The following is a 14777-nucleotide window of genomic DNA, read 5'->3' as shown; positions in this document are numbered from 1 at the left end:
ACAACTGGGGAAATAGAACCAGTGGAACAACAACATTGTTGTCTGACAATGTTCGTCTGCCCGCTGATTGCAACTTTTTTGATCCCGTCGTTGTTTATTTGTTTCTCCTCTCTGTTTTATTTATACAATTTACAGTTAAGCCGTCGAAAGTCGGTGACATATAACTATTGAAATAGATGTGTTAACCCTAGGATTCTCAATTCTTAGTTGAGTTTATATCAAATACTTGTCAATATATAGTTTAAGATAGCTCGCACCAGAAATGGTAATGGAGAGATGTAATGAAAATGCCTTACAAAATCGAATTTTTATTTCCTACTACATTCTGCAATCTGATGGCTAGATAGAACATGGGTTAAGAACGCCATGTAATATGGAAATATGGCACTCCGCTCATTTTTTTTTCCTTGGCATTTCGGTGCAGTCTGGGCCACGATAAAAGTTGAACTTGTTTGTGGCTGCCATTCTGCCATTGTCTCTGGGGCATAAAAAGTAACACGTTAAATGGGCGAATATGGTCATGGCACAAATAACGATGGTGCGAATACTAGTGGGTGATGGCGTTCTTAGAGATCTCTGCCAGGAACCCAAGAAGGGATCCCCGCCAAACAGCCGGCAAAGAGAAAACCCATGCCATCCCCATCAATTAGTCATTTGGGCTTGCGAGCCATAAAATTGTGGTAAATGAAACGAAACTCCCATTTTAATGTTTGTTTTTTGTGTGTTATATATTGGGCCAGATGTTTGTGGATTCGCCCCGACCGCAATTAATCAATACCGAGTCACCTATAAATTTCCGCTCTCCTTGCAGACTTCCTCGGCGACCTGAGCGGCATATCGCCGATGCGGCGACGTCACCACCCGCGCGGCACCAAGCGCGGACGTCCGAGGGGCAGCACACGGCGCGGCGGCGGACACGGCTCAATACCGCGCGTGCTGACGCCGACGCAGGCGACGCCGCCAGCGGTACCGTCCACGCCGACGCAGGCAGCGGCGGGATCAGGAGCGGCAGCGGGAATGGCAACGGGAGCGTCCTCACCCCTGCCGCAGCAGGAAGTAAGTGGCGGTGGCGACAACGCCGGCGTCCCGCTAAGCGAAGAAGGTAAGCGCACTGGCAGAAAATATGTATGAATTGGGCTCTTGAGAAATTAAAACTTTACAACTAAAAACATATCTATCTAAATAAACCAAAATGACTACTTAAATCTTATCTTAAAAAGTATACAAATTTCACAAATTCTATTTTTAAAAAAGTTTAATATTTTAAAACCAATAACATCTTTTGGATAATAAGCTTTTATTTAAAGAAACTTGGCTACCAGAATCTGTTCACATTCATTACTTTAGAACCCCTAAAATTTATTGCATAAAATCTTGGATTCAAAAATCTTTTCTCATATAAGAACATTTTATTAAATAGGGTAACAGTGTAGGGATTTCATAGCATTTGATAGAATTATAACTTGTACACATAGTTTAAAACGGAATTTTGAACGTCTTTTGAAAGATTATACTACTAATCCAAGAAACCCCTTAAACTGTTTACAAATTAAGATAGTTTCCAAGTAATTTTTACAGTGAAAGTTCCTTTCCGTCCGACACGCAACTCTCACTCCCCAAGAAGTAACCCCTCCGCCAGGATTCCCCCTCTGTTGAATCGAGTGTCACTTGTCGCTAATCGCTTGTCATAATCACGTTTATCGCTGCCTTTTTCCGGAACAAGTATTTTCGGGCACTCAGACCAGTCCACTCCCCTTTTGGTGGTTATTATCTCCATATTTCTTTGTGGTTGATCTACCGGTCCCCCTTTCATTTTGTTCCCTTTTTTTGGATAAGGCTCGATTACAGCCCGCAGGAATAATGCCTCCACTTTGTGGTACGTGACAATTTTAACGCAGTACCAGGCGATTTCCATTACATAAACATTTTCAATATGCCCCCCTTAGAGCAAATACTTTCAGATAAAACTTGCTGGAAAGTGCTCCCCTTTCAGACGCCTGCAAGTCAAGGCAAATATTTGCTGAAAGATTTACATCTGGCTGCATTATCATTTGCCCTTGTCACTTCCTCGTTTTTCAAAATTGACTTGTACATTTGCAAAATGACAACTAATTTAGGCATTAATGCTTTGAGCATTTCCCAGAACACGTAACACTTTAATTCTAAATTCCGCAAAGTAATTCGCATCGTCGACATGGTGAATTTCCCGAGTTTAAAGTCAAATAAATTCGGTCTGAAGGGAGAGAAAAATCCGGCAACAATGTGGCAATTTTCAGTTGGATTTTCAGGCGCACGACAAATGATAATTGAATAAATCCGCTTAACATCCCAGACGCCAGACGAGCGGAGCGGGGCACACGTGACAGGAACACGTTCCTGGGCTGTTGGCCGAAAATGGAGACATAATCGCAATGGCAAATACGCAACGTTGCATAAATTAAAGTTGGCCAGCAGCAGCGGAGGAGGGCCAGAATGTTTTTGGGGGACTTTTGGCAATTAAAAAACCACAATTGCATGCATTGCAGGAACGAGTAAATGCCAGGATACGATGGAACGTGCGGTGACAAATGCCAGGGGAATTAGCAAGAAAGTTGCTTATCCTTTGTTCAAGTTGATATGCTCGTTTTCCATTCAACTAATGGAATCTGAGCGAAGTTGCAGTGCAGCTTCGGCTGGCAGATGCAACTTTTGTTGGTCTTTCCATATTTGTTTTTAATTTTAATGCGCAGTGTAATCACTGGAAAATATAATAGGGCATTACTAAAGAACTTTAATAAGTTTTTTAAGATGTATATTTATTGTATTTATATGTAATTATTTTATGACATTGTATTCTTTCCGCAGACTACGGATCCAGTCCCACTGGACAATCGGGAGTGTCCTGCAAACGCGGACCAGGACGACCGCGTTCCAAGACCGCCACGCCCATCAGTCGAGGAACACGAGGAGCTCCACGTGCCCGCCGGCCCATGGGTCCATTGCTGGTGCCTCTGGGTCGAAGTCCAGATGCCACGCCCCCCAGCAGCAGTCCAGCTACGAGCAGGGCGCCCAGCCCCTCTACAGGATCTCATGCTGGCGCGGGACAAGAGTAGTTCCTTAAAAATAGATATCCCTTTGAATGACAAAAATAATAAATAACCAAATATTTGTTTAAATTACTGTCCTTTTCTGGGTAGATTTAGATCCTTTAGATATGATTATTCTGTGTTCTCTTGTACAGTTACATACTTTATGTAAGTTATATTTCATACATATCTTTAACTACAGAATGTATGTTGCCATAGTAACCTTCTTTTTATTAATCAATGGTTTTCTATTTAGTACAGTTTTTCAATTTCTTAGTTTTTCTAGACTTGAATACATATACAAACAATTATTTATAAAAGTTCATAGAGCACCTAGCTTAAATTATACATTCTTGCTCATACAAAAAAAACAAGAACTAAAAATTTGTATGGGGTTTCCTTTATCTACAGTCATTTTAATTTGTTTTCCATATTTTTTCACCCCATGGTTTTGTTAATTAGTAACAAAAGAGTTCCATTTTATGGCTGTTGCAATCATAAATTAATAAACTTGTAAAACTGTTAGGGAGGATCCGTTGTCACTTGTCGCATTAGCCTGACTTTTGATCACGGCGAGTTCGTTGGCCAAGACATTGGAGCCAAGGTATTCACGCATCAGCCACCAAAATAATTGCTGACAGCGGAAACAAAACCATCAAATGGGAGGTGTAATAAAAAGTTAAATTCGAGTCTACAAATGTTCAGTTGTAATCAACACCGCCGACGCGTCGAAATTAGCGCCACAATCGAGCATACGCAGCCGAATACAACTCGTAATTAAATTAAGGAAAATGGGAAAACTTGGTGGGAAAGCGAAGCTCATAAGGGTGCTGAAATCATTGTCATTTCTGCAATTAGTTACGCAGCATGGTCACCGGCACAAAAGGTCTTCACTCAGAAGTTTATGTTTTGTTTTAAAATTATACATATTATTTTATAACGGTGGAATTATGTTAAGGCAGCAGTCTTATACATTAAACAGGACACGCTTCTGCGCCAAACAATAACTCAAAACTACAGAAATCAACATAGATACAATCGCGCCTAACTCGCTGGACAAGTTTTTGTTGTAATATAATCTCTGTGAAATCTAGAAAGTAACACTATTTCAGGGACCTAAAAATATTAATTTTATTTATTTTTAGCTGTGTTGATCGATTATTAATACTTCAAATATTTAGATATTTATTTAACGTTTTGGGTTTTCTTCTAGACTACTCTAAGAGTGTGTCATATTCGATCAGTTTTGATCATTAGCTTTTTCTTTCCGCTGGGCCTGGTAGTGGCTTGGCATTGACTCTCCTGGCATCTTCGACTCTTCAATATGACAATTCTTAATATTCCTACTGCAACTTGTTTTCCTTTCTGTTGCTATTTTTTCTCCTTCTGTGAGTCGCCGGCGGCCAGTTGGCGACATTGGCGAACTGTCATAAGATTCACGTTTCGCCCGAAGTAGCTGCAGTTGGAGAATCCGAGAAATGTTAAAAGTGTGCATTTATGCCAAGTGGCATCTGAGGCGGCGTCGGCCAGCCAGACTCCTCCCACTCCGCCACCCGTTTCAGCTCCCCTTACTTGGGGAACTGCGTTTATTAATTAGCGGCCATCCTGAACTCGAGTCCGAACTATAGGACAAGGGGTTGAGAAACTCAAAATCATATACTCTTTTTTGTGTCCTTATTTTAGTCCTAGTTTTCAAAAAATAAAGCTAAGAAAACATTATCAAAATATCTAAAAAATAGATATAGTATAGATTTTTTCTCGTTATTCCATGCTAAAAATCTGGAACCAAATGTTTAAAATTTAATGTTTACTATGTTACATAGAAAAATTGGTTTTCGAAGTTATTGGACAAAGCTCTACAATTTTTTTTTTAATATACATTTTTATTTAAAAAGAGTATAAGTTCTTCGATTTCTCAAGCTTTACTTTAATTCTTGTTTTTTCCTCGATTAAAAATCACAAACAACATTTCAATCGTTGTCGTCTGCTACTGAGGTTGTTGTGGTCGATACAGGAAAAGGAAATTATTGAAAAGCCGGCAACAGGTTGGTCTGCCTCATTGGCGTCACTTGATAAGTAGCTTGGAGTTTGGAGCTTGGCCCAGTCGGCGGTATATAACTTTTAAGGCCGGGAACTTCTTAGCCCTCAGCCCTAAAAAATGGTAGTTAATCCTTTTTGCAGCTGCTTCCGTGCTCGCAGCAGGCACAGCCCAAAAACGAGCTCAATCCCTTCTTGCGATTTAATCCAGCGCAACTAATAAGCCGCAAGAAGGCTGACTCGAATCCTTTTCCTGCCATTCTTCGGCAGTTTCTTCCCAACCTAAGCCGGCAAAGATGTTCCGTGGTCTATAAATCAGGACAATAAACACAGGACGCAGAGGAGCGCAGATTGCATGGCCACACCTTGAAAAAATAAGCAAAAGGATTTAGTTTTCTTCAAAAGCGAGACACAAAAAGGGGGAAAACCAAGTTCCACTCCTTTCAGGCTCTGCCTACGCATCGGATCAGCTTAGTCCTCGAGCTCTATGCTCAGGCATCTTCCAGGTCATCCTTATAAAAAACGAAGAATAGGCAGGCCGCTCTAGTTTCCCTGCCACTTAAGAACAACAGAGGAGAGATGGGATGAACCCCCGAAGGACTGGAGAATGCTATTCATCTGGCAGTCTATTTTCGGGAAATTAAAATGTCTACTCCTACTATTTGTCTGCGAGGGTACGGCCTCGGCTTCGGTACATCTTCGGGTTTTTTAAGGTCTCCGCACATCCCTCCAGCGACTATCTATCATATGCCCCCATCCCACGGGCCGGATGGATGATGAATGTGCGCGTTTGGCGTCTCTAATCCAATTTATCTTAGACAAAGTCAACGTCTCTCCCGCTGGATAATGGATATAATGACGGTGCGTGGAGCGAACTTTGTTTGGAGGGGCAGATGTCCTCCGATTGTTTTTAGGCGGCTGTTGCTAATGTCAGTGGAAAATAAAGTACTGAGAGCATTCAAGCTGAATTAAGCTGATATTAGGTACTTGAAGAACTCCCCCTATCCCAAGTTCGCTGTCTTAGTCATTCGTTTTTACAACTCTTTGGAAACTTTAGGCCAGCGAATCAAAATTCTTGAAATGTTTGGCGGAAAACGTATGATATCCGCCGCCCATGGGGAACATCCGCCGAGTCAATGCAAGCAATTTTAATGTAAATATTTGAAACAACATGCCACGACTGCAGTACTAACTTAAATGAGCTCTGCTCTTCAACCTGTCGAGGTCCTAGTCCCAGTCAGTTAAAAATAGTGCAGACGAGGCAGTCAAGTCATCTCTCTGGCTGAAAGTCGCTGATGGAAAAAACTTGCCGGGAACCGAGTGGAAAACACGTTACCAGCTTTAATGCATCAATTAAATTTTTTTCTTTTAATTATTGTAGCTGCTGTTGGTGGCTTTTTGTTCCTGCTACTCCTGTCAGGCAACATGCTGCGCTTTGTTTGTTTTTCAACATTTATTTTTTGCACAAATTGTTGCCTGCTTGGGGCATCTTGGAAGCTCGTGTTTAGTGTTTTTGAAAGCCCGGCCAAGTCACTTGTCCACAGCTGCACTGTGTGCTTATTGATATGTGTTCATTATTGAATTAGTTGTGGTTCACGTTGGCTAGCTTTAATATACCCTCGTTGGGAGAATCACCAGCATGTCTATAATCCTTCAGGGTAATAATATAATATAATAAATATTTATTTTCCATGATTCCTACATAATCTAATTTATGTATCTGTTATATCCAATAAGTCTTATAAAAAGTTTAAGAGTAATTCAAAATTCGGCTATTCCACGATGATCCTCTTAAACTTTGCTTTGGTTTTTATTACCTCTTTTTTCAGCAGAACTGTTAACAAAAAGTCAATTAAGTTGGCAAAACTTGTTGTGGACATCTGGCATTTCGCATTTCGTTAATGTGGGAAATTTAAAGATTTTAGTACTACATTTTTGAATCAGCCGAGGCAGAAATAGAACTTTAATCATACATTGAAATGCTTTATTATTATAATTTGTATTAATTAAGTTAGTCTGCTTTATAACAAGCCTTATCCAGTACAAAGAAAATAAAAAAAAGTCACAGAGCACTTTAATTGAATTTCTTTGGCCACCCCAACAAATTTCATTTACCCTCCAACATTTCGCAATTTAACAATTAGTCAATTCGGTTGCGCTCCCCAAGCTGGAAACCTACAGGCAACGCTTCTGTCATTAACATATCGCATCCTGTTGATCTGGTCGACGATCCTCGGAGCCCCGGACTCTGAAACCGAAACTTGACAAATATGCTTTCAGGTCTAATTATACACAAGGAGCTCGACTGGATGAGCATGCTCAGTGAGCAGGAGCTGGTCAGGTGACCCCGATTCGGAGGGAGACCACTTCGGCTGGGCCTGGTCGCTCTGTAATTACGCGAAATGAAAATGTGAATGTCAACTGGCGAGGGGCAGCAGTAAAAAATGGTAGCAAATTAAATTGTATTAACATTTTTCGTATTTTTGTTCATATCGTACGTTATTTGCTTCGTTTTTTTATTCGCGTGTGAACCGAAAATGGTTAGTATCCAGCTCGAAAAAGAAACTTGGATTTGAAGAGCTTGTGATCAAAAACATTTCAATTTGGTTCACGCCCTGCCCTTTCGCCAAGATATCTGCAGGGGCGAACGCCTATCTGCAGAGATGATCAAGCTTTGCCACTCATTAAAAATAGAGGAGAAAACATTAGCATATAAAGCAGGCACAAGCCCAGGTCTGTCACAAGTGTTTAGCATAACACGATTATTCATTTCTACAGCATAGTTAGGAGCTAACATCGAGTTAGCCATGTTTTCGTAATTACTTACGCCCGAAACCGTTTGGAACTTTGGCAAGCCGATCCACCATTCCGGTCACGTAGATGTGGGAGGGAGTTGGATCGGGCAGATGCGGCTGGAGGAGGTCTGTCAGAGTCCTCCAAGTCGAAGTCGTCAAAGTGGCGCCACTTGGTCCCACATGCCGTGCAATTCCCCTCCACAGAATTATAAATACTCGTAGCTCATACAAGACAATACAATTAATGCAGGCAATTTCTCCAGAGCATTTAATTTCCTTGCTTTCTTGCGGCTCGGTTTGTTTGTTTGTCCACGGCTGCTTTCAATGGGGAAATGTTTGCGTGTCCGTTCGGGAGAGCTTGGCGGCTCAACTTGCGGCTTACCGACTAATTATGATTTTATTAACATTTTTCGGCATGACATTTTGGGGCACAGTGGGCCAAAAGAAGTAGCAACAAATTAAACAAGGATTTTAAAATAGGCTAAGAACCATAACGGCTTTGTAACCGCTTGAAAAAAAAATTGACATTTATGTAAATACTTGGCATACTCATTTCGTTTTTATTTATAAAAATATTTTAGATTTTTTATTTTTATATGAAAATATCATCTTGCAAACCATTGTGCATCATCATCTTTTTTGGCTTCTGCTTATTAGAGCGTCTCCAGCTAATGACTGTTGGCAGCTTGCTAAAAATGAGTTTCCCTGGGAATGGCAAATGAAATTCATAATTAATATGATAAAATATTTATGAACAATTAAATATTTCAGCATTGAAATTCCCAGGCCAGACATTACAGCTTTATAGACCCAGGGAAACATTTTCCTGTAACCTACAAGGAAAAAACCCGAAAATTGCTGAGACGACGAAAATAAAACGGAAATCTGCAAAACTCTGTATAAATTAAGCATTAAATGCATGACATTACTGGGCCAGGCAATTTCCATATAAATTATATACACTTATGTTCGACAACAAAAGGCAATTGCTTTCGATGCTGAAAAGCTGTTTACCCAGATGATGTCCCCGCTCGATGATGATGATGGCCACACTTCGGGCGACAATGTCTTCGCACCTCACGGCCCTGCCTGGCCGAAACCAAACTTTCCTAAAGTGTGAACATCACAAAGCTCGGATCCCAGCTGGACACGCGCAAAAGAAAGTCCCTGAGCCTTGTGAGCGCCCCGCGGCCATGTAAAAGTGATTCGGGGTGTGGCGGCACCGGCGAGCGCCGGCAGATTTGATGGTCTCTGCTTCGGTATGGGTCTGGGTCTCTGGGTCTGGATCTTTGGGTCTGGTAGCGACCCGAGGTGGTGCCTCAGATGCCGCTGATCGCGGTGGCAACAGTGACACCCCGGCGATTCCGACGTGTTGACGCTGATGACGACACTTTCTTTTCCACCTTCCACAGAAGCATACACCTATAAAAAGGTACTTTTTACCTAAGTGAAAATATATTTAAGTCATAAAAATATAATAAATAAATAAAATAAAAAATTGGTTTTTCCTTAAAAAAATATATTAGTTATAAAAATGTCAGAAATTTCTGAACTAAAGTAGATTTTAATTTAAAACAATTTTTTTTATTTTGTAAAAAAATAAATTAGTTGCTATTTACAATTTTAATATAAATATATACAATTTTATTTCTTATAATAATGTAATATTTTCTAGAATTATATGTGAAACCACTCTTTGAAATTCCAATGATCCACGATTCTTGGCTGGGTAAAAATTCTTGTATAAAGCCAAAAATAAATTAAGATGAAAATGAAATAGGATTTTTAACCCAAAAACTTTATACTATTTAAATGTTACTCGAAATGGGATTTAAATTAAATTCAACTTCTAATAGTATAACATATATTAGAAAAATTAGTATTTAGGTGAATATATTTTAAATAAAACGTCGTATTATAACTCAGGGTTCACCAGCAATAGGATGCACAACTTTTTTCTCCGTGCAGCCCCTGGCCAGCAGCAATTTGAGAATTCTCAAGGCGAAAGTCGCTCCATGCGAAGTGCGTGTGCAGGGGGCGTGGCAGCAGCCTTCAACGTGTAGAGCAAATTATGAGGTGTTATGTCAATGCGACCAGCCCGGACCCCTTTGGTCCACCAGTGGACAATCACTTGGTGCTCCCTGCTCGGCGGCGTTAAAGTGCCTGAAAATGTGCGTTAAAAGTCACACGACCAGGCGCAGATTGTGAAAGGTCTTCGCAGGATGGTCGGGGCCAAAATTAAATTGAAAACGCCCCATGAAAGGGAAACCACGGGGAAACGTAATTATCAGCTACTGAACACTGGTTGCGTCCGACGCGCGAGGAAAGCGTATTAAATTGCCCAAAGGAAGTGACCATGCGAAATGTTAACCTTTCTTGACCAAGTTTTAGGTGGAATTTTAAAATATCACACCATACAAAATAATACTCAAATTATTGCTAATTCGTCTTAAAATGTTTTCCCTATTGGTCGGTTGTCTGATTGTCATGTTAGCCCTCAATATCAGGCTATGTACCTTTCGACTAAAAACTTCTAATTTTAGAGTCTTACCTATCCGACTATCAGATAAAAAACAAAAAATTAAAAACAATAACTTAACTTAATAATGTGCATCCCTTTTTGTTACATGGAGGAATAAATATTAATAAATAAATTAATTTACTATTAAAGAGACGCGAAGCCATTAAAATGTTGTATAGGTGTTATAGTACTTATGTTTCCTAATTTGTCCTTGCTCAATTTCCTTAAAGTTTATTGATATTTCTTCATCATGGCATACAATTAATTTTTATTTTATTTTTATTCTTACCTCATGGCCGTGTCCGTCTAAACATAGATCCGAATCAATTTGAAAATAGCTTTGAACTGGGCTTGCAGGGAGCCTGGTCGAAAGCCAGTAGCCAGTTGTGCTTCCCCTGCTGTTTTGTTGTTATTGTCATGGCTGTTGTTATTGACTTCACTGGCCTGTGTTGCAGTTGCAACTTGCAGTGGCTGCAGAAGCTGCAACCATCATCGAAGCTGCTTCGATTTGTGGCCATGCGGACGTGCTGCATTTTATGAAATTGCCTGTTGTTTTTATTATTGTTATTATTTGTAGTATTATTTGATGTGCTCGCCTCAGCGCCTAGCGCAATGTCATTTGAAGTTTGGCGCTGGCGCTTGCAACCGGCAACTTGCAACTTGTAGCTCGCTCCTCTCACGTCGTTCTCCACACAAAAATATAAACATAACAATCATTACAAGTGGCCGGGCAGCAAAACACAGCACAGCACAACAGAAGAAAAAACAAAAACGAAAGCTGAACAAAAACTATTATTGGTATTGATGAGAATTATGTTGACTTCCTGCTCCGTTGTGGCGTCTTAAGTGGCGCTAAATGCTTGCATTTAATATAATAAATCTTTTCTGTTGGGTATTTTTGTTTTGCCGAGATTTGGTGCCGCTTTTTAAGCCATATTTTGTGTGGTCAGGCACGTACGCATTAAATTTTGAGTGGCGTGAAGTGAAAGGGTCGACAGCCTGAAAAACGGTTGGTCTGCGGTTCAAATCTTGGGAACGCTGACGAACGCCTAGGAAAAGCGATAATCCGGGGAAATGGCTACTGTTAGAGACGCTCAATTTTAAATCTTACACATTTTAGGAAAGCTTATCTTATTGATAAGATTGCGTTGCACTGAACTGCTTGAAAATTAAATGGGTTTAGAATGTAACGAAATTAGACGGGAAACATAATAGTTACAACTTTCCAGCTGTTCAGTAACTTTTTAAAAGTATTTTTGAAAATGAATGGTTGAAGTGAACAAACATTTTAAAATGCAATAAATTCCTATCGTTAAGAGAAATGTGACTATAGAAGGCATTATACATTTTAATGGAACCCTTATATAATTAGATCTACAAATCTCATCAAACCAATTGAACTACATATACATGACAATTTCTTTAAATAATAAAAATTCAGCACATTCTAAAATACAAAAACAATTATAGATTGAGGAAAATGCAAACATAAAACCGATTATAAATTTTCAAATTTTAAGGCACTTGTAATGAAGTTTATACCATGGAACCTAAAAAAAACCAATCAAACTGCCACACATACGACTTCGCTTAAAACAAACAAAAATTCATCACACGTTGTATGCTTAGAAAACATGCGGTCCACCGCAAACCTTTCCAAAATTATGTGAAACCCCGAATTTCCATGCCTCCTATATCACTTTGACCCCATCTCCGAAGTCCGGACGCCTTTCGCAGGATACCCGAATACCCGAAAATCGATTGCCATGCCCTGACCAAAGTTTGTTGTCTAAGTCTTTTGTTTTCGCGGGTCCGAGTGCTTTGGCCGACCGTTAGATGCGGCGCCCATGCATCATCGCCGGGCCATCGAGACTGGCAACTCACACGTATTACACGGATCGGATGGAGGAGTATTCGGATTGGAGGAAATATATGATGCCATTGTTGCGATATTTCACGCTGCTACAATCGACGCGAATGTAAACAGAAGGCACACACGCACAATAGGCCAGTGGAGAAAATGCTTGCGCCTTTTGTTGCGTTTCTCCTTATTGATTTCTGCAGTTCTGTTTGTTTTGCCTGTTGGTCATAACTTAGGGCCGGCAGCAACATGAGGCGCAAATGTCAACGCATTGTCTTCAAGTTGCCATGAATGATGGGCAGGATGGGAATCGCAGCAGCCGGGGGAACAGAAATTCAGAAAGTCCCGTGAAATCGATTGGGCCACGTTGAAGATGTTCCGCTTTTGGGGCGTTGCCAGTGCTAACGTGCGATGAACGCCCTGAATTCGGCGACAACGATTAATTGTGGAGCAGTCGGCAAGGGCACAGTAAAGGTACATCTGAGTGAAAGAAAAATTACTAAAATGGGATATTAGGAGGGATTTCAAAAGCGTTTCTACATTAAAAGCCTTTGCATAGATGCCTATCCTTATAGATCCTAAAGCATCATTTTTATAAACAAATTTTCATCTTTTCAGAAAAACAGTCAAATCTCATCTCATCTTTAGTTGTCTTAAGGTTTATTTCGGTTGTTTAATAAATTTTGGATTATGGAAAGGTTGAATTAGTTTTGGTTCAGCTCTGTCAAGCCTTTCGCCCTTACCTGATTTATGATCGTGACCCCCAAGTGGGCTTATAAACAGGAAATATTTAGACCAAGACTGCCGGATCATTTCCCCTGAACTTTTCTGCCACTTTCCCAACTCCCCCGCCGACCGGAGGCATCTGCCTGTTGGGTTGTCAGGCCCAGAACAAAAGACATACCAGCAGAAACAAACAAAAACCGAATTCAAAACAGTGGCAAAATATTTACCAAGCCCTGTCCCTCTCAACTTGAGTTTCCTGGGAAATTGGCGCATGCTGTGCAGTGAGTTGCCATCAGAGACGGACGTAACTATTTTCCACATAGTCATGGCTAGAAATTGCGTTGCTTTGTATTCGGTTTTCAGTTTTTTCAGTTTTCACGCCGCTTGCGACGTTTGCGATCAGCGATGGGGAGGCATTGCAGTTGACTTTGTGCCACTGCCACCGACTCACGCTGAGCCCCTCTGGGCATCGGTTTTATCTACTGCAAAAAGCCGGGGGAAAAAGTGTCAACAGCGTTTGGCAGCTACCGTTCTACGTTTGGCTTTATTTTGCGCCTTTCTTCATATTTATTTCTGCGGCCAACAATTTTTCGCTGGGCTCTTATCTGATCGCACTGAGTCATGCAATGTCGTTTGGCCATTGCATTTGAATTATGGAGATGATAATGCGTTCGAATCGGTTTTGGTTTGGTTTGGGTTTTGCATTCGCTATAGTCCTCAATCCTGGCCAGAAACGCAACTCAAAGTTGGTCAATTAAGTGCCATGTACTGTCGGACATCAGCACTTGACCAGAGTCCAGGCTTTGGACACGCTTACACTCCGCTTAATTGAGTTTATTAGCCCCTTTTCCCAGTGGCCTGAGAAACGAGCAAAAGTAAAATATTTTCATATATATATAAATTCGGTGCGGATACCGAGCGGCTACCTTGCCGCAGGAATAACGGTAACATCAAAATATTTCCTTTACAACTTGTCCAATTCTCCTGTCATGCTCGGCCTCCTCCACCTCCCCCAAAACTCCCCCAGTCGCCCTTCTGCACCCGTTGGCCAAATTAATGACACTCACTCACCGCGGTACATATATGTGAAATGATAAAAAAGCCGGGAAAAAACGAGGAGAAAGAAAATGCAATTTTTGAAATAATTAAATATGAAGGTAGCATTTCTTTTGGGCCACATCTCGAGGAAGGTTCTCACATGCCACGGAAATTTGAAATAACTCGCTTGTTCGTTTAATTTTTGGGTCAACATTTTATTCGCAATTAGCTGAGCAGAACACATAAAATATGTAAATTGGTAGCAGGTTTGTTGGTTTTTGGGAGCCCAATTTTGGGGGTTGGAAATTATTGGGCGGAGAATGGAAATTATTGTGGGAACATAGAGAAATATGAGAGGGATTCGTGGTTCAAAAATGTGGAAATGAATACTTAAATTGAACATTTTAACGCTCATACGATCTTAACTAATATATATTTAATTATTTTATTATTAGATATTCGGATATTCGGATATGTTCAAGCTTGTTTAAAAAAAATTAATATTGAAAGGTAAATTTTTAAGAAGCAGATTAAAGGGATTGTGTTTCCATAGGCTTTCAAAAATGAGTTTTACATGAGTGCATTTCTTTTGCTATTTACAAAAAAGAATGCCAAATTTCTCAACAAAAATGTAGGAAAAAGCTGGGTCAATAACCAAGTCAGTGGGAAACCTTCAAGTGAAAAATGTCAGGCTGGCAGCCCATTTGGAGCGACAAATTAATGAGTTCACTTTG

General features: G+C 40.4%; 1 protein-coding gene across 1 annotated transcript in view; it reads left to right on the top strand.

Moving 5' to 3' along the window:
• LOC108031520 (chromatin-remodeling ATPase INO80) overlaps positions 1 to 3143 on the top strand; it is a 35147-nt gene extending 32004 nt beyond the window's left edge. The window contains exons 13-14 of the mRNA XM_017105038.2: positions 812 to 1102; positions 2845 to 3143. Coding sequence (XP_016960527.1) covers positions 812 to 1102; positions 2845 to 3092 — 539 coding nt within the window. The 3' untranslated portion in view covers positions 3093 to 3143. The remainder of the gene's footprint in view (positions 1 to 811; positions 1103 to 2844) is intronic.
• The last annotated feature ends 11634 nt before the right edge of the window (positions 3144 to 14777 follow it).

Source organism: Drosophila biarmipes, chromosome 3R (genome assembly GCF_025231255.1).
Source record: "Drosophila biarmipes strain raj3 chromosome 3R, RU_DBia_V1.1, whole genome shotgun sequence".
NCBI classification, from domain to species: Eukaryota; Metazoa; Arthropoda; class Insecta; order Diptera; family Drosophilidae; genus Drosophila; species Drosophila biarmipes.
The sequence above is the reverse complement of the archived record's forward strand: the minus strand, read 5'-3'. Positions and strand labels throughout refer to the sequence as shown.